Source organism: Fulvia fulva, chromosome 4, assembly GCF_020509005.1.
Source record: "Fulvia fulva chromosome 4, complete sequence".
NCBI lineage: Eukaryota > Fungi > Ascomycota > Dothideomycetes > Mycosphaerellales > Mycosphaerellaceae > Fulvia > Fulvia fulva.
In genome coordinates, this window is record NC_063015.1 from 1480258 (window position 1) to 1503823 (window position 23566).

At 53.9% G+C, this 23566-nt stretch overlaps 8 protein-coding genes across 8 annotated transcripts; 5 read left to right on the forward strand and 3 right to left on the reverse strand.

The window, feature by feature from the left end:
* Positions 1–1224: 1224 nt before the first annotated feature.
* On the forward strand, positions 1225–2778 carry CLAFUR5_04296 (uncharacterized protein; the record flags this gene model as incomplete). Its single annotated transcript, XM_047903444.1, has 1 exon — positions 1225–2778. One exon carries the CDS (start codon positions 1225–1227, stop codon positions 2776–2778), a length of 1554 nt encoding a protein of 517 aa, XP_047760298.1.
* Positions 2779–3414: 636 nt separating this feature from the next.
* On the forward strand, positions 3415–4920 carry CLAFUR5_04297 (Mitochondrial chaperone BCS1; the record flags this gene model as incomplete). The annotated part of the gene is made up of 1 exon (XM_047903445.1): positions 3415–4920. One exon carries the CDS (start codon positions 3415–3417, stop codon positions 4918–4920), a length of 1506 nt encoding a protein of 501 aa, XP_047760297.1.
* Positions 4921–5380: 460 nt separating this feature from the next.
* On the forward strand, positions 5381–7258 carry CLAFUR5_04298 (MFS glucose transporter mfs1; the record flags this gene model as incomplete). The annotated part of the gene is made up of 3 exons (XM_047903446.1): positions 5381–5577; positions 5628–5957; positions 6013–7258. The coding sequence occupies 3 exons, from the start codon at positions 5381–5383 to the stop codon at positions 7256–7258; spliced, it is 1773 nt and encodes a 590-aa protein (XP_047760440.1).
* A 79-nt stretch (positions 7259–7337) lies between these two features.
* Positions 7338–10365, reverse strand: CLAFUR5_04299 (Putative D-/L-hydantoinase subunit A; the record flags this gene model as incomplete). Its single annotated transcript, XM_047903447.1, has 3 exons — positions 7338–8119; positions 8181–10271; positions 10317–10365. The coding sequence occupies 3 exons, from the start codon at positions 10363–10365 to the stop codon at positions 7338–7340; spliced, it is 2922 nt and encodes a 973-aa protein (XP_047760439.1).
* Positions 10366–11146: 781 nt separating this feature from the next.
* On the forward strand, positions 11147–12790 carry CLAFUR5_04300 (Transporter aclS; the record flags this gene model as incomplete). Its single annotated transcript, XM_047903448.1, has 3 exons — positions 11147–11334; positions 11389–12242; positions 12294–12790. 3 exons carry the CDS (start codon positions 11147–11149, stop codon positions 12788–12790), a joined length of 1539 nt encoding a protein of 512 aa, XP_047760668.1.
* A 96-nt stretch (positions 12791–12886) lies between these two features.
* CLAFUR5_04301 (L-arabinitol 4-dehydrogenase) lies at positions 12887–14073 on the reverse strand (the record flags this gene model as incomplete). The annotated part of the gene is made up of 2 exons (XM_047903449.1): positions 12887–13838; positions 13889–14073. 2 exons carry the CDS (start codon positions 14071–14073, stop codon positions 12887–12889), a joined length of 1137 nt encoding a protein of 378 aa, XP_047760667.1.
* A 462-nt stretch (positions 14074–14535) lies between these two features.
* CLAFUR5_20178 (uncharacterized protein) lies at positions 14536–15102 on the reverse strand (the record flags this gene model as incomplete). The annotated part of the gene is made up of 1 exon (XM_059463015.1): positions 14536–15102. The coding sequence occupies one exon, from the start codon at positions 15100–15102 to the stop codon at positions 14536–14538; it is 567 nt and encodes a 188-aa protein (XP_059318963.1).
* A 6681-nt stretch (positions 15103–21783) lies between these two features.
* Positions 21784–22383, forward strand: CLAFUR5_04302 (uncharacterized protein; the record flags this gene model as incomplete). The annotated part of the gene is made up of 1 exon (XM_047903450.1): positions 21784–22383. The coding sequence occupies one exon, from the start codon at positions 21784–21786 to the stop codon at positions 22381–22383; it is 600 nt and encodes a 199-aa protein (XP_047760670.1).
* Between the last annotated feature and the right edge of the window lie 1183 nt (positions 22384–23566).

The window sequence follows — 23566 nt, forward strand, 5'->3', positions numbered from 1 at the left end:
AGCTCGTACTCCGGTGTGGCTAGCGCTCGGTCGCTACGCTTAATGAAGTGGGTACGGTATGAACTCAATTAACGGTGAACGAAGGGATTCTGCCGTCAATGCGGCCGCGACCGTGAACGAGATGCCGAAGTGGCCAGCCGTTTCGTGCCTGCAGGTGGGCCGAGAGCACATGATGAAATCGTCTGGCTGGCTGCCGGCCACGTGCTATGGGGTGAGATACCGTGAAAATTCTTCGCTCCCAGCAAAATCTCACCATGGGCCATGGCTGCGGTAGATCCACTTATATGGCAGACCAGACCTTTCTGGAACTGCGCGCTCTCGTTTTGCCCTTCTACACTTGGACGACATGACACATAACAATGCCCTCTGTCTCACGGCCCGCCGTCTCTGCTTAACCTGTGCAATTCTGCATGGAATTGTTTCCCATTCGTGGCTAGCACACACACGTGTTGCCTCATCATGCCGTTGCCATGCACTGACGGGCAGATGCCCACACCGCGTGCACCGTGAAGGCACCGTGGTGCAGAGCCTGCAAAGGTTTGCCAAACAGTGTTGCGCAGAGGAGCATTGTGTGATGGGGAGGTCGGCGAGAGCTGCCAAAAAGAATGGTACAGATAGCTGATAGCAGACAGCTGCCCGCTACCAGCTACGGCGTTCAGGGAGGAGTAGATCGACGTGCGACGCCCTATACTGAGTATCCTCTACTCCATCATGCACTCCGTGCTTACAAAGTGACCTTCGCGTGGAGCTGCTGACGCTATGGCAGTCCGACGAATCACAGCATTCACAGCGCCATCGCAAGCTCCGACCCCTGTCATTCCTGTTGGAGGCATCGAGTGCGAATCCCATGTGGCCATGTCTTCTCCGTGACTCAACAACGAGCATGCACTCAACAAGGCGCATTCGTGTGTCGTTGCCATGTTGCTATAAGACACCTCGATGGCCGCCCACCACCGTCTTGGGCCCGTCATATTCCAGTGAGTTCGCTACAGTTCATCAACTCTCCTTCGCCGCGGATCCAACTCAAGAGCCCTCACACCATCCCAAGATCTGCACCTCTATCGCAAGCCACACCACACACTGCATCACAGGACAGCATCGTCCCCGCACTTCCAAATACAGCGACCTCGCAGCAGCACGTACTTCATTGGCTCTCGAAGCCATCTCTCTTTGTTGGAGCTGCTCGTTTGTCCACGCGACAGCTGTTGAAAAGGAAACGGCAAGATGTCTGTTCCCTCCGAGCACAGCAGCGATGGACACAACATGCAGTCCCGCCTGAGAAACCTCTACCAGGCCCACAAGCCTGAAATCCAGATCAATCTGCACCGCAGACGGTCTGTCTACAGCACCTTGGACAAAATCGAGGGCGTTGCCACCATTGTCGCACCCACAGACACAAGCTTCGATGACATTGAGGTCGAATTCGTAGGAACAACGAGGACCTACGTTGAGCGTCTGACCACCGCGGCAGCCATTTCTGGCAAATCTGAGGCTTTCCATCAATTCCTGAAGCTCAAGCAGCCACGTCTCCACGAGCATCTCCCAGAAGACCGAACTTTAAAGGCCGGCCAGAAGTACGAGCTCCCCTTCGTCTTCGTCGTGCCACAACAGCTCCTCCCGCGGATATGTCAACACAAGGCCGCAAACCAGTCGCTCCGCGATACACATCTCCAGCTACCACCCAGCTTCGGCGATAAGGAAGCCGAGTGGAAGGCGGAATCTGTTGATGACATGGTTCCGGAGATGGCTAGCATCCGCTATGGAGTTTTCGCCAGGATCTCGAAGGACAAGGAGGAAGGCGGCGACACCGTCAAGGCCACTATTGCGAGCAAAGCCCGTCGCGTGCGCGTTGTGCCAGCTACGCAGGAGCAGCCACCTCTCATTGTCGAGAACGACAGCGAATACACCATGCGCAAGGAGCGCACCATTCGCAAAGGAGTACTTCAAGGCAAGTTGGGCACACTGGTCGTTGAAGCATCACAGCCAGCACCTATGCGTCTGCAAGCCCACCGGACCGGCGAACAACAACCATCAATGGCCACAGTCGTGCTCCGCTTCGATCCCGTCGACACAAAGTCTCCTCCACCACGTCTAGGCAGTATGGCAACACGCCTGAAAGTCTGCACCTACTTCGCCAGCACCGCCCGCAGCACCTTCCCAACCAAACAAGCCTCGCTCCTAGACCTCTCCCAGGGCATGCACAGCGAACAAATCAACCTCTCCTCCCGCTGCGTCGCAAGCGTCGAATGGACCAAACACGACGGGTCCAAACCCGTCCTCGAGCGCCGCGACTCAGGCCTTTCCGCCACAGGATCAACCCCCACCACCACCACCCCAGAACCCAGCGAGACCTACAAAGGCAAATCCTACTACACGTCCAAAATCCTCGTCCCCCTCACCCTCCCATCCACCAAAGCCTTCGCCCCCACCTTCCACACCTGCCTCGTCAGCCGCGTCTACCAACTCAAGCTCGAGCTGGGCCTACACACAGCCGGGATCGGCGGCACCATCGACCTCAAAGTCCCCATTCAAATTACCAGCCACTCCAGCGGCGACGCTAGCCCGCGGTCCGGCTCTATTGATTCGAATATGGAGATGATTATGGATGATGAGTATAGCGATTACTTCCAGTCGAGGACGATCCATGTGCCTGATGATGCGTTGCTTGGACGGAGCCGGATCGGAGTGCAGGTGGTGGGAGGGGGTGGGGATGATGCGCCGCCTGGGTATTCGTTTTATGCGAGTCAGACTGGGAGTTTGACTGTGCCGGTTTATTGAGCTGCTTCTTGTTGCTCTTCACGACATGATTACGCTTTACGACTATTTTTGAATTCGGTACAGCGGGTTTGCATGGTTGTTTTGTAGGAGGAGATACCCCATGCGGACTTTCGACTTAGCGAGGAGTTGGGTTGGGTGGATTTCGATGCTTTGGCGGGAATTGGATGTGGATTCAGATTGTTCAACAAGCGGCGACGATGGGTTGCAGTACGCACTGAGGCGTACAGAGATAGTATGTTCATCTAATACATACATGTAATCAAGTTCGGTTTACATCACGGTGCCTTCTTTTCCTCGTTCCGTGCCCTTTCTCTATGCAACGCTGAGCATTGCGTAGCAGTACTGGCGGAGACATATGCACATGAATACCAGCATCGAAGTCTTCGTAGTACATCCAGTCAGCGGTACCCGTTTGTGGAAGTGTTTCGGGGAGAGTGGAAAAGAAAGCGACTTCTTCCGCATGGTCCGTGCCATTCATGCGTCAGCCTTCCAAAATTTGAAGCAAAAGGAGAAGCAGCAGCTCAACTTTTCCACGAACACCATCAATTGTGCACTCCTTGTATCATGCATTGTATTACTAGTCATTAAGGGAGGCGTCTTCAGATGTTTGATTTCTTGTACCAATAGGTTCTTGCCATGGCCCAGCCATTTCATGCCGGAGGAGCGACAACCATCCTCACAACACCACACTCTTTCGAGCTACTACGGACATCGGTACTCACCCGCCTTCACGAGCTGGACTTCACTCACTTCGGATCGATAATTGCAATAGCCGGCGTCGTGCCTACCGCTTGGAGGCTTCTGCGACATGCTTGGCAGGAAGCTGCCACTGCCGTTAAACGTTTCTTTCTGGCTTCGGTGACCATACCTCCCGGGGATCCTTTAAACAGAAGTGTCAGCAGCTGGATTTTGGAGAATGTCATTGAACCAAGACATTTACGGTTCCAGACTGCGCGTACTGAGGTCGGTCACGATCTTGATCCGGCTTCGTCTTTGAAGAAGACACCGCGATCTGTGCAGTACTTTCCTCATTGGCAGTCTGCGTGGTTTTGGCACGGCGGGAAGCTGTTTGGCGTGAGTCGCTCACTCGATAGCTTTCATTCTGGCATCAAAGATTCGACATACGACGGTATTGGTGGCGAGGAGCTGACTATTAGCTGCTTGGGTCTCTCTGCGGATCCCATCAGGAGGTTCACCACCTTGTGCCGCAACATCGCAGACAGCAAAGCACAGTTCTATGTGATCATCTACAGCAGAGATCGCTATGGGCTCTCCTGGAAGGCGAAGTATCGCAAGCCTCTGCGCCGGCTGGAGACCGTACATTTTGACGACAGCATTAAGCAAGCACTTCTCTCTGATATACGCACCTATCTCGATCCTAGGACAAAGAAGCTATATCAAAGTCGTAGCATGCCCTATCGAAGAGGCTACCTATTCTACGGCCCACCTGGCACTGGAAAATCATCGCTGTCAACGGCACTTGCGGGAGAATTCGGTCTAGATCTGTATGAGGTCAAGATCCCAAGCATTGCGAGCGATGGCGATCTTGAGCAGATGTTCCAGGAGATCCCGCCTCGTTGCATAGTGCTCTTGGAAGACATCGATGCTGTGTGGGCCAGCCGGGAGCAGCGCCTCGAACAGCGCCCCATCTACGACAGTGCAAGCGAACGCTCTGCGACACCAAGCATCTCAAACGTGACCCTCTCCGGCCTGCTCAATGTTCTGGACGGCGTTGGATCGCAAGAAGGTAGGCTCGTGATCATGACAACAAACAAGCCAGATCAGCTCGACAGCGCTCTTACTCGCCCTGGCCGTATTGATTTCAAACTGTACCTCGGCAACATCAGCAGGAGATCTGCTGAGCAAATGTTCATGCGCATGTTCGCTCCCGATCTGCTCAGCTGGGCTCGTCAATCAGCGGAGAAGGCGGATAGCCTTGACGAACATGTCTCCGTGGAGCAGCTGAGGATGCTAGCGGCTAGATTCTCGCAGGAGATCCCGGAAGACGCCTTCACACCGTCGCAATTGCAAGGCTTCTTTCAACTGCACCTTAACGATATCATGCAAGCGGTATCTAGCATTGCCAGCTGGGTTAAGCAAGAGCTGGCCGCGCGATCTGAGAAGAATTTCGAAATATATTGAGACAGATATATGGACCGGCGCCCATTCCTAGGTCCTGCGAGAAATGGCCGAAAGCAAAAGCCTCCAGCGAAGCCAGTGGCTCGATTGCTCGACGTTGCAGTTCCACGACAGCGCTGTGCGGATCCTCCGCAAGTCGCATCGCGTGCTGGATGTGGAGTTTCGGGGTAATGTCTCTGGAGATGTGGAGACATATACCGGGATCATGATGCACCAAGCACATTTTCGCGGCAGTATGCTCCGCCAGACTGAGTATCTGGAGTCTGCAAATGCCCACCGCGAGGAGTTGGCAGTTCGTAGCCAGCGTAATGCCTGTATCTGTTTAGCCGCATACGCTGCTATGCTGAAAATGCGAATACGATCTTAGCATCGATGGAGTACAACACCCGTCCAACATCTCGACTTGAGTGATGGCTCTGTCTTGAGTAGTCTTCATCATATACGGCTAGAGAAGTCGAGCGCAATGGACGCCACCAAGGCCAGGACAGATGACGCTTCACTAGCCAAGACCTTGCCTTCAGAATACGTCTTCACGTCAGACACAGACCGAGACAACACGGCGTCAGCGGCAGCCATCGCAAGAGTCGAAGCCGCTCAGAAGACCAAATGGACGAGACTTTTCCACAACCCAAAGCTGATCTTCATAGCATTCTTCGCATCGTAAGCTCAGAGAGGCGAGCCCAGAAGTCCTATACTGACATTGGTGACAGCTTTGGAGGCTTCGAGTATGGCTACCAACAAGGCGTCCTGGGCCAATCCTTCGTCATGACCCGCTTCATCGACAACTTTCCGGACATTGCAGGTTCTTCAAGCGCACAAGGATGGCTCACCTCTGTGTTGCAGCTCGGTGGTATTCTCGGATCGCTTTCAGCCGGAATCTTGGGCGAAGTCTTTTCGAGGAAGTATACCATGTTCTCGGCTTGTATTTGGGTCATCCTTGGTAGCTATCTCTACTGCGGCGCTTCTTACCATAACTCTTCGTTGCTCTATGCTGGAAGGTTCTTCACTGGGCTTGGCGCGGGTACGTTTTCGGGTGTTGGGTAGGTGGAAGTGCGATACAGTGGTGTTCGTGTCTTTATGCTGACCTCACGGCAGTCCACTGTACAATGCCGAGCTATCAACCCCCGAGCTCCGCGGCCTCCTCGTGTCCTTTTACCAATTTGCAACGATCTTAGGCATTATGCTATCCTTCTGGGTAGGATATGGCTCGAACTACATCGGCGGCATTGGCGACGGTCAATCCGACCTAGCCTGGCGCTTACCTTCCATCATCCAAGGCATCCCAGCAGTCTGTCTCGCCCTCGGAATCTGGTGGATGCCCTTCAGCCCCAGATGGCTCGTCAAGAAAGACCGCGACGACGAAGCCATCAAGACTCTCTCATGGTTACGCAAACTCCCCAAGGAGGATCCGCTGATCCAGGTCGAGTACCTCGAGATCAAGTCAGAAGCAATCTTCGAACAAAGGGCCTTTGATCGAGATTTTCCACACTTGAGCGAGCCGCAAAAGCGGAGTGTGCTGAGGAGGGAGGCTGCTCAGTACGTGGCCATCGTACGCTCCTGGGACAATTTCAAGCGTGTTTCCACGGCGTGGTTGGTCATGTTTTTTCAGCAATGGAGCGGAATTGATGCAATTATCTACTATGCTTCGAGCGTATTCCAGAGCTTTGGATTGACGGGTGGTACACAGGCACTACTCGCCACGGGAGTTACCGGGGTCGTGTTTTTCGTCAGCACGATTCCGGCAATGCTAGTCATTGACAAAGTCGGGCGCAAGTCGATGTTGCTCGCTGGCTCAGTCGTTATGCTCATCGCCATGGTCATTACTGGCATCATCGTCGCGAAACTACAACACGACTGGCCAAGCCACAGAGCTGGAGGCTGGACCGCCGTCTCCTTCATCTGGGTCTACATCGGCGCCTTCGGTGCCACATGGGGACCAGCATCATGGACGCTCGTTTCTGAAATATTTCCACTCTCAATCAGATCCAAAGGCGCCTCGATCGGAGCTTCAAGCAACTGGCTCAACAACTTCGCCATTGCATTCTTCGTCCCGCCGATGTTCGAGGCTTGGGAGTGGGGGACGTACATCTTCTTCGCTGTATTCTTGACTGCTGGGATTGTATGGGTGTGGTTCTTTCTGCCGGAGACAAAGGGTGCAACGCTGGAAGATATGGATAGGGTGTTTGGCAGTCACACCGGAGAGGCAGACCAGAGGTTACTGTCGGAGTGTCGGAGAGAGCTTGGGCTTGAGCCTGCGTTGGAAGCTGAGGCTATTGAGGAGGTTAGGAGGTTGTCTGTGGCTGTTGAGAAGGATGCTGCGGCAAGAGTTGAAGTGGTGTAGGGGGTTGAGTGTCGATATGATATGGCCTGCAAAGTGTAGGCTTCCGTCTCGCAGTACTGATATGGATGAGTACTCTCCACTACACCGGTGCAAACTCCTCAATCACACTCCTAGGCTCGACATACCCCCCTAACGGCTTGTATGGTATATCATACCCAAAAGCCCCCGGTCCTCCAATTTTCAAGCCAGCCTTCGTATCCGACCAGCGAGGACTGCAGGTGATACCCAACACAGTGACTCTATACCCATACTTGAACTCCGGCAGCACACCTAGACTCCTGCCCGAGGCGGTGTCAAGAACACAGATCAAGTCAGGGACCGACGCAATCATCGTCTTCTCGCCATCCTCAGCGGTGTGCTCGACGTATATGTTCTTGTTCTCGAACGGGATCGTGATAGTGCCCGTTGTGGCGACGGCGGGCATGCGCTTGATGTATGAGCCAGCATCCTCTTCTTCGTCCGTACTAAGGCCGGCGATCGTGATGCTGCCGTAAGAGTGCCCTTTGAACAAGCGTCTCTCGACTCCGACAATCTTCCCGCGAAAGAGGATCTTTGCACTCTTCTCGCCACCGACTTCGTGCACGATTACTTCAGCAACTGTCGAGAGCGTATTCGTCGCCTCCGCTATGGCAATACAACGTCCGACCCGCCATGCGAGTGAGACAGTGTTCAGCACACCAAAGTCTCGAACTTTCTGCGTCGTCGTAGGCTTCGCTGCCATGCCGACTCTGCTACCCATTTCTGCGCAGCTGGCACGTAGAGCACGATCGACTATTTCGTCATTCGAGGCTTTTGTCATCAGAATCGTCTTGCCATCGCCCGAGTCGATAGCACATGGAGCGAGCTCGCCAGGGGCATGTACTGCGATTGTGGTCTGCCAGTACGTAGGATATGCGCGTCCCATCCAGTCACCGTCGATGACAGGGCGGTCGAAGAATCGTGATGAGCCGCCAGAGGAATGGTTCGAGACCGTTGGCGCCACCTATCTCGAGACCCATGACGGCGTCGAAGCTATCTTCGTGGAGGTACTCCATCAGTGCGCGGAATGCATGGATCGTCTCCAGCGACTGGAGCCGCTCGTTTGAGGTTGCTGGCGAGCCCATGTGTCCGCCCCAGTAGATATTGGCGTTGTCTTTGAGGGATGATGCATCGATTACACGCATCTTGTGGCCAGCCCGGAGCATATCTCGAAGCTGTATTCGTGAGGCAGCTGGACTACCACCACCGGCACAGCCAAGGACGTAGCAGCCGTCTGCGAGGTAGTTGATGTCTGTCTCAGTGATGTGCCATTCGAGTATGCCAGTCGTTCTATGCTTGACGATCGTGGGCTTGTAAGTGCATGGATCTACGGGTGGCTCGTCAATGACTTTGACTGCAAAGTCTTTGGCTGCTTCCGTTTCTTGATCAGCATCGTCTCCTTCGCCTTCATTTAATTGCTCATGCTGCATGTTGATATCGAGCTCGCCAACAGCCTTGACAATGGTGCGCAGTTGATTGGCAATGTAGCTGACTGGGTACATCTCAACCTCAGCAATGATGACACTTTCCCGAATGGCACCCGCGTCGACAGCTCGCTGTATTGCCATGGTCTTCGCCTTCTCAATTGCCTGCTGCTGTGTCTGGTCTGACACGTCTTGTATAATGTCGACGATGCCACCAACTTTCGAGATGGCTGCACCGACTGCATTGGCGACATCGTGATAAGGAGGTAGCCGCAGCTGTGATGCACCTTTGAGTGAAGACGGGGCCAGTACAGCACCACCGCCCACAACGAGCACCGGCAGCGGCTCTGGTGACGTTTTGATCATATCCACAGCACCCTCGAGCAGAGCCTTGATCCTATCCTGCGCCTGCTCCACCAGTCTCGGATTGAGTGATTTGAGCGCTGCCCTATCCCCCATCTCTGCTTTGCCAGCAGCGACGGCGATGTCGGATGCGGTCGTCACGGTGCCACCGAAGACGAGGGCATCTCTCGTGAGACAGTGGCCAACTGAGTCTGGGCCGACGTCAACCTCTCCTTCCGCTTCACGCACGATAGAGCCCCCACCGAGGCCTATGGAATGTAGCGACGGCATTGAGTAGTTGACACGAACGCCAGCAACCGTTGCATATGCCGATGCCTGTCCTGGCAGTCCTGATGGTAGTAGCACACCAACATCGCTCGTGGTGCCACCAATATCGACCACAATCGCAGAAGACTTCTCAGTCTCGTGGCCAGTGAGATAGGCAGCTCCACGCATCGAATTGGTAGGGCCAGATGAGAATGTTCGAATCGGGATTTTCGCTGCTGCTGCCGAGTCCAGAAGCGTGCCATCGGTCTGCGTCAAGAACAGAGGGCATGTCAATTTCAGCGCCTTCATAGCTCGTCTGAAACGCTTCACGCTCCGCTTGGCATATCTCAGAATAGCTGCGTTGAGGATCGAAGCATTCTCGCGCTCAATGAGACCAATATTGGCCACCTCGTGCGAAACAATGACATGTGCTCCCGGTATCTCTCGCACCACAATGTGCCTGACTCTATCCTCTTGCCTGAAGTGGTCATCGATGGGCGAGAAAGCAGCAACAACGACAATCGCATTCAGCCCTAGCTTCTTGATCTCTGCACATCTTGCAACGACCTGCTCTTCCCGGATCGGCGACTCCTCCGAGCCGTCGATATGTAGTCCTCCATCGACATAGCCTACGTAGCCTTTGATGATACTGGTCAAGCCTGGGGGGAGCTCGGAGAACGGAGGCACTTCTCGGAGGAAGCTCGTTGAGACTCGTAGGACGGCCACTCGGCGAAGGCGTCTCGCATCTTGCTCGATCACGGCATTGATGAAGTGGGTTGTGCCGATTGTAACACTCGCTATACTGTCGGAGGGCAGATCCGACTTCGCGATTACTGTTCGTACGGCGGCTTCGATCCCCGCTGAGACATCTGGAGTGGTGGGCGTCTTGTGGTGGGCGAGCACACCGCGGGAGCTCTCGAACTGCTGAGAGGGGTCAATGGCAACGGCATCAGTATTCGTGCCTTCTCTTGTCAGCCAGGATCGTCAATCGCAGTGCATGCACATACCCCCAACGCCTACGCCAATGCGTATGCTCTTTACTGCTCTGCTGGTCATGGCCGCATCGATACACACTGCAAGCCCCGCTGATACGAAACTTGAACACGACAGCGAGGATGACTGCCACCACAAGGAGAAGATACATAGCCACTGCGCACCACAGCAGCGACTGGTATAGCTCCACGCAGTGTGTTGGCCGGGCTGCCAGCTTGCTTGCCTGTCCCGCCGGCGTTGCAATGCCTACGGCCCATCACCACGGCAGAACTATTCTTGACTGCCGATGCCATGTGGTGAGCATGCAGGTGCTGGAAGATGTGAACCAATGGTCGCCATGGTTGGAGTTTGGAGAGGGCCGAGGTTGAACTTCGGGAGGGGTGTTTTTGCTCAGTCCTTGCTCTCCTTCCTGCTCTCATCTCCAACATCGTCCTTCGCCGCCGGCCAACAAGCACAAACAGCACGAGAGCTTCTTCGCCGATGCAACAATGAAGCTTCGAGATCGCAAGTACCGTGCTGGCGGGGCTGTGGTGTTCGCCCGGGATGCTTGACTTTGCCTATCAGGACCTCGTCGTTGTGCGATAACCTGGAGCATCGCAGCAGAGTACAGTATCAACATGTCGGACACAGGTAGGGTGTCGCCGATTATGTCCTCTCCTTCTTTCCATCCAGCCTTTGCTGTGACGAAAACACGGCTTTGAGGCGGATCATTGAGTTCATCAGGATACCATCGAATGATCGCAGCGTGGCCAACGTCTGGATCAGCGAGGACTTGCGACCACTGCCGCCATGGCGACGGACTTGGACGAGATGGGCATATATCAGCTTCTGGGCTTTGAATCAGATGACACTGAGCAACTTTCAGCTTGGCGCTTCTTTGGTCTCCGCAGGACTCGCAGTCTGGCAGGCCATAATCGCCATCATTCTCGGGAAGTTCATCATCGCAGCAGTCGCGGTCACGAACGGCTACCTTGGTGCTGAATGGCATATTGGGTTCCCAGTAGTTAGCAGATATGTGTGGGGCATATACGGGTGCGATTCGCTCGCTATCAACCTCCCAACGACGAAGCTAATAAAGTACGACAGACACTACGTAGCTCTCGTCCAGCGTGTGATCCTGTCTCTAGTATGGTTCGCAGTCCAATCCTGGACCGGCGGCCTCGGCGTCCAAAACATCCTCGCAGCCATCTTCCCCTCCTACCAAAACATGGGCAACGTCTTCCCAGCCTCAGCCAACATGAACGCCAAGCAGTTCATCGGATGGGTACTCTTCAACGTCCTCATCATTCCACTGCTATACATCCGACCAGAGAAGCTACAATGGGTCGTCCTGGGAATGAACATCGTGACAGCCATCACGCTCCTCTCCATCGTCATCTGGGTTCTATCTGCAGCAGGCGGCGGCGGTCCACTCCTGACACAGCCGGCGGAAACGACGACCAGCTCAGAGCTCGGATGGGCCATTGTGCATGGGGTTACTACCGTGATAGGTGGAATTGCTGTTGGACTGACGAATCAGATGGACTATTCTCGCTTCGCGAGGCGACCGGGTGATCAGGTGTTTGGACAGTGGTTCTCCATCATCGTCTTTGGCGCTATCATGCCGTCGCTTGGATGCTTCAGTGCGTCAGCGTCACAGGAAGTCTACGGGGAAGCAATCTGGAATCCACCGGACCTTGTGCAGAAATGGCTTGATACGGACTACAATCCCAAGTCGAGAAGTGCCGCGTTCTTTGCTGGATGCGGTCTACTGATCTGTCAACTCGCCATCAACACTGTCGATAATGCATTCTCGGCGGGTATGGACATGGCTGGTTTAGCACCGAGCTTCATCAACATCCGCCGTGGAGCGTACATCGGTCTCGTTCTGAGTATCGCGATGTGTCCGTGGCAGCTGCTATCTGCTGCCAGCACTTTTGTCAGTGTACTGAGCGCCTACAGTAAGTATCCGCCCCACAAGAAACACAATCCACCACTAACATCTACTTCAGGCGTCTTCCTAGGCCCCATGGTCGGCATAATGGTCTGCGACTACTGGACCCTCCGCCACCGCATCATCAAACTCTCCGACCTCTACCACCCCGGCCAGGACGGCCTATACTACTTCTGGCACGGCATCAACTGGCGCGCCTTCATCGCCTGGGCCGTGGGCTGGTCATACCTCCTACCTGGCTTCGCTCACGCCGTAACGCCGAGAGTTATTGTCCCGGAGGCTTGCACGAATCTCTACTATCTGGCATTTCCTCTTGGCTTTACGGTGAGCTTTACGGTGTATTGGTGTCTGAACAAGGTCTGGACTCTGGATGGATTTGGGGTCAAGGATGAGATTGATTATTATGGAACGTTTACGGAGGAGGAAGCGGCGAAGCTTGGGGTTGCAATGATGGAGACTATTGAGGGTGAGGTGCGGGATGGGGTTTCTGTTGAGGAGGAGATGGGGAAGGATGAAAAGTTTGTGGCTGGATCGATGAATGTCACGGCTGTTTAGCGTTGCTTGTGAGTAACACTCTTGTGTGAGGAAAACTGCATCGCTCAAATTCGCTGCCATTACTTTCACACGAGATCCTCAACTCATGGTCACATCTCAGTCGTCCAGGTCCTCAATATGGATTTTGATACTCCCCGAATTCCGATCCGCACTTGCCTCAAGCGCTTTATCCGCCTCTTCCAACTTGAACCGATGCGTCACGAGCGGCTGCAAATCAATAACCTTATGTTGTAGCAGCCTAATCGCCGCGGGCCACGAATGGTGATATCTGTTGATGAACTTGAGGTCAACCTCTGCCAACGAAATATGCATGAACGGAATGTCGTTCATGATTGGTCTTCCTACACCAATCACCATGACTTCACCCGCTGCGCGAGGGAGGTAGCAAGATGTTACGACCGAGCTCTGCACCCCGGTGCATTCGTACACGACGCGGGGCTGGTCGCCGCCTGCGGCTTCTAGAGTCTTGAGGATGTCTTTTGCTGTCTCTTCGGCGGAGATTGCTGTATTGATTTGGTATGTGATGCAGTTTGGTACAAAGCTTTTCGCGAACTTTAGACGGCCAGCGTCGAGATCCGTCATAAGGATAGGAGCGGCGCCGGAAGCTTTCGCGACTGCGAGAGCACACATGCCGATAGGTCCTGCGCCGCAGACTACTGTTGATTCGCCGAGCTTGATGGGACTTCTCTCGAAGCCGTGGAGGATTACACTGAGTGGTTCCAGTAAGGCTCCGTCCGAGAAAGAGAAGCCTTCAGGAAGCTTGTGAAGGAACTTAGAAGGGTGGACATGCCATCTTCGAATCGATCCTGGGTGAGGTGGAACTCCAGAGAACTCGACCTCCGCGCAAAGGTTGTAGTTGCCGCTGGAGCATTGGAAGCAGTGGTTGCAAGGTACACCAGGTTCCACTGCTACGTTGTCGCCAGCTTTGAGGTGCTTGACTTCTGCGCCTGCCCAGACGACTGTACCTGCACCTTCGTGGCCGAGACAGTGGTCGCTCTCGACGATGAGAGGGCCAATTCGGCCTGTGTGCCAGAAGTGGACGTCGGAGCTGGAGGGCAATTAGTGACCTGCTAGCGATCTGTCTTCTTGTTCACCTACCCGCAGATTCCATTGCATCGCATGCGTACTATGCATTCGTCCGGTCCAGGATTGAGCTCGGGTGATGTGCCCATGAATATCTCACGCTTCTCATTCGTGAACAGTGCTGAATTGGGCTTGTCTGGAGTGAAAGCCGCAACACCATTGGTGCCGTTGGTCGCGTTGATCTGTTGTTCTTGACCCATGCTTGCGTTGACTGCTCTGCCTGCCTAAAGTAGTATGGTTCTGTCGTAGTCAGCCAATTGAGAGCAAGCAATGCTATGCAAAACGAAGTGAATGAAGGAGAAGAGGTATGGTGAGGTTGCACTTCACGACCTGCTATAAGACATTGGTCATAGCTCTGGATACATCAAGCTCCATCGCTCCTACCCTCGGGTCGCCATTGACCGTGGGCCGAATGCAAGTTCTTGCGTACCCTCGTGGCAAGACGACAGCTACTCCTCTCTGAGAGGGCGAGGAGAGCTTGTTGGCCGTACGGGTACGCGGCTTCTGAGTGCCGTGCTGATCGAAGAGGAAAGCCGAAGCTGAGAAGAGCAGTTTTTCGAGGAAGGTGTAGCGAACGACAGTGCACGTTTGACACATGGACGACAACACTACTCATTTTCCCACCCCTTTGACAATTCGCAGGCTCGTTGTGCACAAGCATTTCATCTTTGGATAATCCGTCCGTCTCCCATTCTCTGATATCCACCCGCCAGTTTCTCCTCAACTTGGTCAGCCTTGGCCCTTTTGTCCTCGTCCATATTGGCATATGTCGCGTCGTACCAACCCCCATCCGCGTCTTCCAGAGCGTGGCCGACCAGCGCAGCAGAAAGGTGACCCCACCACTTGTAATTATCATGCCCCTGGCTTACAGCGCGGTCCCCAGTCCGTTCGAAGAAATTAGCAAGCCTGCGTAGAACCTCCTGTTTGTTTCCGTAGAAATAATAATAGTTGTCCCCTGCAACCTTGAATCCAGCTTCCTGGCAGGCATCGATTGCCTCTTGGTGCCACTCCTTCCCCCAGTCTTTGGTGCAGGCGTCACGACCATGAGTTGCAAAAGGTTCATCCATAAAGTATGGCACCCCGATAATGATCTGTCGGTTGATCTCGGCGAACCATAGACGTATGCCCATGAGAGGTTGGTCGAAGTCCTCGAAGACCTTGCATTCGACCGCCACGATAGGCTTCCCTTCGAACAGAGCGTTACAAACGAGTGGCTTTTTGTGACCCATTGTCTTGATGATAGGGCTCGTGATGCGTAGTGCGGTAAGGTGATGGCGTGAGACAATGGGTCGTTTTCAAGGGATGCTGTTCGCGCTTTTATATCGTGTTGGGACGCGATCCCGTTTGTTTGCAGCAGCGCTCGAGATGGTGGGGTGGATGTGTGGGTGTAGAAATGCAGATCCACGGCTCGAGCCATCCGTTTTAGGCAAACACAGCAATATGTTGTGGTGTACCAATGTGCGGCGTGGCAATCACATGAGCATGATTTGCCATTGTGTTCTGCATATGCAAGGTCAACAATAAACTAAGAATCTCCAGGCGTCAACGAGGCCCATTCGTTGTTAATGGACGGCAGACGTGAAGCCCGTTTCGACAAGAAGCAGAGCATGAACTCCTTCCACAACCTGAAATAGATAGATTTGTCATTCCCCTGTTCTAGGACCCTATCCGGCCTATGCAGGTATATATCTATTGTTATGTACAAAGGGAAACCCGAATAGGTGAAAACCCTTCCCGCCCCCGACTACTCCTTGTCTAGATTAGCTTTCCCTCTAAACGTACGTAGTCCATGTCACTACCCCGTTAGCCCCCGCTCCTAGCCGGTCTCGTCGCGCTGCGTCGTGTCCTCTCTTCCTGCACTGCTCCTACTAGGCGGTACTGTTCTAGCCAGCCCTTCTCTAGTATCCAGTTCGTAATGCGCCGTAGGTCCTTAGCGTTGTTAAGAAGTGCCCCAATCGTCCGGTTCCTCGCCTTTGCCATCCACTCCCCCCTTCCTAGCGACCACCTCGGACAGACGAGGAGTGCGTGCCGTACGTTCTGGGAGCGATAGCCGTAGGGGCAGCTAGTATTCGTGTATCCTAGAACCTTCCTCTATAATAGGTACCCCTGGAGGCCGATGTGTTCGCTTCGCAGTTGGGTTGCTATGCTACTCTGTGCCCTCGTAAGGCGGTAGTGGATGAGCTTCGGGGGGTGCTTGACCGCGGATTTTGTAGCTGACCATTCCTTAGGTTGTCCCGCTGGCTAAGGGCGTCCACTATGCCCTACAACCTGGTTGTTCCACCTCTCTTTCCATAGTTGCTCTACAAACGATTTCTCACCTTCCTATTATGTTACTAGCTGTTCGTCCCTTGCCCGGTAGTTCGGCTCGTTTCCGGGTCGAATGCCCTTGTGCGCTAGTACTAATTCGCGGGCCCTTACGACTGTACTGGCGATGACCTTCTGTACTGGGTACTGTGCCGACTTGCCTAAGTAGGAGGTCCGTAGTCCCTGGATGTATAGGTCGATCGGCGGTATAGCGGTCTCGTGCTTAAGCATCCTCGTTAGTGTCGACTTATATGCCCCGGTGACCTTCCTTAGGCATTGGTTTTGGATCTTCGCTAGCGGCGCGACGAGTCCCTTCGATAGGCAGGCCCTCTCGCCTAAGGACCACACTTGGCTGCTATAGGTAAGGACTGGCCGTACAATAGCCGTATATAGAAGTCGTGACTGCCGGAAGTCCGCCCCCTATATAGACGTAGTGAGCCTCTAGCATAATGCTATATTCTGTTCAGCTTTCCGTAATATTGCCTATACGTGCTTCCTCCACCGTAGCGCCGGGTCCACCTATAGTCCGAGGATCCTGAGCTGATTTGCCGGGTTAGTCGTGTGCCCCTGTATCTGGATAGAAGCTTGCATATTGTGGAACCGTGGCCGGCGCGTAAAGTGTATTAGATTGTACTTTTCTAGGGCAAACCGAGCCCCGTACCTCCTAGCCCAGTCCTCGCAGATCTTGTGCTTCTCTTCTAGTAGCCTACAGTTCTCCTTAGTCGAGGAAGACCACGCTAGGATGTTTGTGTCGTCTACGAAGCCGCTCGCAGCGGTGTTCTAGGATTCTAGGGCTGGGAGCAGCGTCGCTATAAAGAAGAGGAACAGAATAGGTGCTAGCGTTGAGCCTTGCGGGATTCTAGTGTGGACTGCTTGAAATAGGCTTCTATACTGGCCGACTAGGATCGACGTACTGCGGTTTTGGAGGTAGGACCGTACGAAGTTGACAAGCCACTTAGGGAGTCCTTTCGACCTTAGGATGTAGAGTAGCCGCGGGTGTGACACGTAGTCGAAGGCTCCCGATATGTCTAGGCTAAGTAAGGAAGCCACCTTGTCCCTATTCTTATACCAGATAGCCTTTACCTGAGAGGTGATAAGTTCCATCGCGGATAGCGTCGATCGCTGTGGGCGCGCACCTATCTAGGTGTCCGGGAGTAGGGAGTGTTCCTCTGCCGCCTCGGAGAGTCTCGTTGCAACCAGCTTCTCAAGCGCCTTCCCAAGAGTGTTAAGGAGCGCAATTAGGCGGTACGACTTCACCTGCGTATAGTCTTCCTTTTGCGGCTTGCGTAGGACCACTGTCGTCGATTGTTCAAAAGCTATCGGGTGGTATCCGGTCTATAGGTAGGCGTTGAAGATCGCTGCAACTGCTAGGGCTAGTTGATCTCTACACTTCTTTAGTAGCTCGTTTGGGATCCTATCCGGCCCCGGGGCTTTCTTCGCCGGCAACTTCCTTAGCACAGCGGCTACTTCTCCCTCGGACACCTCCTGTTGGACCGCGATGCTAGGGGCTAGGGGAGTAGAGCTGTTTATGTCGCTTAGATCAGCCTCGACTGGGGGCGGGAAGAACTTGCTAGCCAGTAGACGCGCCTTGGCCTCGGGGTCGCTAACCGGGCCACTAGGCGATTGTAGCGCTAGGATAGAGAAGGAGGGGCCCTGTGTAGGGTCCTGTCGGGCCCATTTCGCTAGCTTCCACATCCTCTCTAGCTTGCCGGCGATTTCTTCCACTATAGCCCTCCAGCCGACTGCTTTCTCCCTCCGTATTATAGCTTTCTTCTGTTGGCATGCCTCCCTGTATACGTTCTAGGCCTCCTCGCTATAGCTGCTCGTCCACACCCGGCGGGCTCTCCTTGCTTCTCTTACTACCGCAGTGCACTCCGGCGTCCAGTATGGTTTGGACTATGTCGTTGGTTAGGCAAGCGGAACGTGAAGTGAGGTCGCTTTTCTTATTTCGTCTGTCAACCCCTAGACTGCTTCGTCTATCTCGTCTTTACTGTTGTATTGCTGCTGCGCGATCTGGACTAGCCTCTTGGAGTCATCGAGGTACGCCTGGATGTTGGCCTAGTGGGCCTTTCCCCAGTTTGGCTTAGGGGTTCTCGCTGGTGTGCGTTGTATCTGTGTCGTAATAGAGGTCCTGACTGGCATGTGGTCTGACGACGCCTCGAGTTCATGTTCGATCCCACAGTAGGTTACCGTATAGTAGTGGCTATCTAAGATCTAGGAGAGGTCGATCGTGCCTTAGAGTCCCCCTCTCTTCTAGGTGCCCAGGTCCTTCGGGGTATTGAGGGCAATTGCGTTGCTCGCCATCAAGTCGAGTACTTCGTCGGCTATAGGGTGCGGCTGTATAAGGCTTTCCTAGGAAGGGTAGTATATGTTGAAGTCTCCTACTACGATGTGGCACCCTTGTCTCTTGAGCGTACTGTCTAGGTGTCTGTAGACCCCTAGGTCGCGGCTAGACCTCGAGGCTAGCGGTTGCATGTATAGGTTGTGTATCCAGGTGCTACCCACGTAGAGGGAGGTAATATCGCCCCCGCCTTCTTCGTCTGCGTAGTATACTACCTCCTAGTCGGATTCTAGTATGTCCTTGCTGACATAGAAGCACGTGCGGGGTCTGCCGTCGCCTCGTAGGCATGTCGTGTAGCCTAGTGACTTGCAGGTCGTTGGTCTCTTATGGTGCGGGTTAATCTATAGCTCCTGGATTGCAAGGATGTGGTGGACGCGCGGGTCCGCCTCGTATAGGAAATGGTTCTGGACTATATCCTTGCTATGGTTGACGTTATACTGGATGATGCTAAGCGTGTCGAGGCTAGTCATCGGCATCGACAATCATTTCCTCTGTATCGTCCTGTGTCCTACTGCCCTGTGCGTCCTGGTCTACGCCTATCGGCTGTGTACTAAAGGGGAGCCGGGCCTAGTTAGATTCCCTCGCCGCAGCTAGTAGAGCACGTGGCCTCCCGTACGCCCTAGGTTGCGCATCCTTTATATCGTTCTCGGCCCTAGGGCGCTTATGCCCGACCGCCGCTAGTTGGTTCCGGTGCGGGCTAGCCTCACGGTCGCCGTAGAATCTTAGGGCGACGGTTCTGTTTGTGATTGCCTTGTTTTTCGCTAGTTTCCGCTATAGGCATTCCGCACTATACGATGGGTGGTGCCCCGGACAGTTCGCGCACCGTCTCGTAGTCGATGTACAGTCCCTAGACATATAGTCTCCTATACAGTTCGAGCAGGCCTGCTTGTTTGTGCACGTGTAGGTTTAGTGTCTATACTGTTAGTATTTAAAGCATTGGAGGACACGAAAGAATGAGGAGTGCTTTTCTACTGTCTTGAGGCTGTATTGCCAGACCAGGCCTTGTTCTATCGCTAGATCCGCCGCTTTCGCGTCTTGTAGCTATACTATTAGCGCCGAGGCCTTCTTGCCTTCTGGCCATTTCCTATGGAGCCAAGTCGCCTTCTAGACCAGAGAGTTAAGAGTGACCGGGTTGTCCTCTTGGAGAGCGCGTAGGTGACCCTGGTTGGTTAGGTCAAACTCCTTAGGCATGTCGTGGACCAGGATCGTGAATTGTTTCGTTGAGACCTTCGCTGATGCCGTAACATTAGATGCCCACTGTGGCTGTGCCTCTAGGTGCCTCCTAGTAGTAGCAGAGCTAGTATAGATCTGTAGAGTGCCGTTGGACTGTTGGTTCACTGCGACTACCCCTGGTTGGTTGATTCGTTAGGCGAGCTCCTTGTTCGATAGCTTCGCAACTTCGGCCTGGTCTTCCTTTGCTGCAATGCGGATCGTAACTGCATCGTGCGTTAGGCGGGGGCCTGGTATCGATGCCGCGACCGATGCCTAGCTATAGGGGTGTTGATTCCGGGTGGCCTTGCTAATCGCCTGGGACGTCGTCCTCATTTCTTGTTGCCCTCGGTGATACGACAGTACAAGCGCCGTGCGTAGCTGAGTGATCATTACCTGTAGAGACGGGTAAGGGAGCTGATCGTTAGTTTCCATGCTTTTTGCGTCCTCTATAAGTTGCTGCCAGTTGTCTTGGGGGGGCTTCGCCTGTAGGGCCGTAGGCGCCGTTAGTGCCGTAGCCTGGGCTGCCATTGCCTAGGAGTTGCCTAATGTAGCTAGGCACCTCCGCGGCGTTTGGAGCTGAAGAAACAGGGTGAAGAGAGCTTCAAGCTGTCCAGATTGAATGAGGTAGAACTCCCTCAGTCCTAGGGGCAGTGGCCTGCTTTGTATATCGTTGGAATGGCCTTGATAAGAGCTTTCGAATGTGTCGTGTTTTGGCGCCGACCGACTACTTGAGTATATGACGCGTAATACGCGACGTATCTCCGAATCCACAACCTGAAATACTCCCCACCCCCGCGCCCCATAAGCTGAAGGGATCATATCCGTATGTCCAACAAGGAAGTCACGATGCGTTGGAAGAAATCCCATAACCTCTGCGCGGAATAGCGCAGATGCTCATAGAAATTGATAATACTTCTGCCCTTCCTCAATAGTGAAGGATTTAGGTCGTCGAGTATGTGTATGGACAGCGGGGTATTGAATTGGTCACTTCATAACCTCGTCTCTGCAGGCGTTAGTGTTGCTAAGGCTGCACGCGGACACGATAGAGTTGGCGTCTGTCCTATCCACAGATCGGCGTCCGCATCTTCTCTCTAATGATACGTTCTTCGTGGCTGCCATGACTACGCGTCTTAGAAAGCGGCCCAAATCTCGGGCGTGCTCGTAGACGGGAAGTTGAAGGCCTTCCTTATCAAGTAATAACACAACGAGCATCCCAATATCGAGAGACGCGTTCGCCAGTTGTGTACGGCCAGCGACGAGGTACACCTGCCCGTGGTGCCGGCTACGAAGCTTCGCTACACGGAGCTGTACGATTTTGATCTCAAAGGCCGGTCCGTCAATCGTGGGCAGAAGCGCAGGGCTTGCTCGATACTCGAGTACGTTGAGCGTCGGCAAATGGCCGAAATGCCATCTTCTAGCGAGAAGGGTAGGATCGTGCGTGTATTGGGCGGGGACGACAAACCAGTCTTTCCGTCAAGCAACGTGGCAAGCTCGCAGTCGCTCCTACAACACTGGCGGCCTAGAATCCTCCGTTATAGAACCGGGTGCTGAGTGGTGTCAACACAGCCCATAGTTAGGCTAGGAGAGTATCAGGAACGCTCAGGGCGTTTCTTAGTCAGAAATACTTCATCCTGTCCACCCTGTTTCACTCCGTCGAGGCGATTTCGATGACTTTTTGGGATACATGTACGTTGTAGGAGATGATGGCGATTCCCCAAGATCCCATGCACGCAAATCCTGAAGCGGTCCCGACCAGCCTCGTGGGTTGAAGTCGCTTGGCTATCATCATGGCAAAGATAGACGATATTGGGGTGCTCGTGGACTGGAAGCCTGAGATTAAACGGTGATGGTGATTGTCGATGTTTTTTGCAACTTCAATGTGCAAGCTCGATGACCTCGGCTGAGCTTCAACGCGAATCCCTGCTCAAGCTCACTCCACCACTTTCTAACAGGATGTCAGACGCACTGCCATCGACACTGCAGTCATACACGACTGCTCAGTAGAACTCCTGCACAACAGTAGGCCACATCTTCACCAAAGCCATTGACCATCATGACAGCCATCAAAGACGCACGCCTCTACGACGACATCGAAGCCATCAAAGCTCTCATCCAGGCCTTCTTCGACCGCGTCAACAACAACGATCCCCAAGGCCTTCAACATCTCTTCGTTCCCTCCGCACACCTTACAATTCTACGCCAGTTTCCTGACCTCGCACCTCCCCAGACCTCGCCATGGTCTGAACTGCCTCAGCCTTCGCTGACCAGCACGACGTCTAACGAGCAGAAGATCTCCCTCGTATACCAATCCTCCATAGAGGCGTTCATCAAGTTGATCGAAGATGGGAATAAGAGGAAAGATCCCAAGAAGCCTGTACCCAAGGTCCATGAAGTTCCGGACTTGGACGCTACGGATGTGAAGGTCGATGGGATCTTTGCAACGGCGTGGTGTCCGTTTAGCGTGACGTTTGACGGCGTGCTGCATCATTATGGAACCTTTGTGTACACCTTTGGGAAAGATGGACATTCGTCTGGTGGCCTTGAGACGGAGAAGGATCTCAAGTTGGAGACGTTGGTGCAGAGCTACAGGAGGACTCCGGGCTGGGGAGAAGATCATTCGGATACTTCGGCAGAGTTGTCGAGAAGAGCGTGAGCATACTTGATGGGTCTACTGCTTGTTGTAGATGAAAGAGTGTAACGCCCAGGTCACTGTCAATGTCACAGTAGCCTCTTCGTTGTGGTGCACTGCTACGCAACGGTGCTTCAGACCAACTGCTTCCCATCAGTCTAGTGCGACTTCTGAGACTTGCAATCGATCCGGCAGGCATCTTGCGACGGTGCAGCTGCACGGGCATGTTTCCAAAGAGGCCCGTGACCTATATCAGCAAAAGCCTTCATTCAGCGGGAGTGCGGTTTCTTCGCAAATACAGAAGCCGAATGTCTAGATATTGCGAGCATTCCTGCAGTATCCACAGGCAAACGTTGCTCAAAGGATCATGTGAGAGCACGCTAGCATTCTCTCGTTGTCCTCCAGCGACACGGAGCTTCCTGAACCAATGGAAGTCGACGTTGACAAGCTGCGCCTCTTTACATTTCGAGATGAGTGGCTGTCGCACGGCAAGCTGTCATGCAAGCCATGTCCGCCCATCGTAGCAACGTCCTGAAAGCAAAGAATGATGAAGCTCTCCTCGGAACATTCGCCTCATCAACATCTCGTGACATCTTTTTCATCGAGGAAGACGAAGGAACGGCACTTTGACTTCATTGACAAGGCTTTGCCTCTCCCAAAATACGAATTGCTGCATAAAGCTCGCCACTGACCAATCTGGACCGTGTCTGCCGTCTTGTCGAGCGAACAAGAGGTTGAGAATCTGTCGAAGGATGGCTGCTGAATACGAAGCTAGACCTGTCTCAGACCAGTTTCGAGCGGCCCGCGGCCTTGCTTGTGCTGTGTGCTGTGATAACGAGCATTTCTCCGCTCGCTCCGGACCCGTATGGGCCCGATGGCTGCAGCTGTCATGCTGTGTTCACAGATGGCGGTAGCTACGGCGTCATGCGGGCTTGCGTGGTGCGATTGAGCGCAGATGCAACTACACCTTCACTGTGAAAGTGTCTGCCGTGAAGTGACGACCAGCTGTAGTGTTGCGGAGCGGTCTGGGAGTGGTATATCTCGCTGCTGGGACTGAAGATGAAGAGCTCGATACTCTTCCACGGTCTGCCACTTACAAAACACATGGGCGACTGACGCGGCCCACAGCTGGACGCTCCTGCGCAAAGTCTGTTGGCGCATTAGCCTGCTCCCCTGCAGTTCTGTCCATTCTGTACCAAACTCCCCC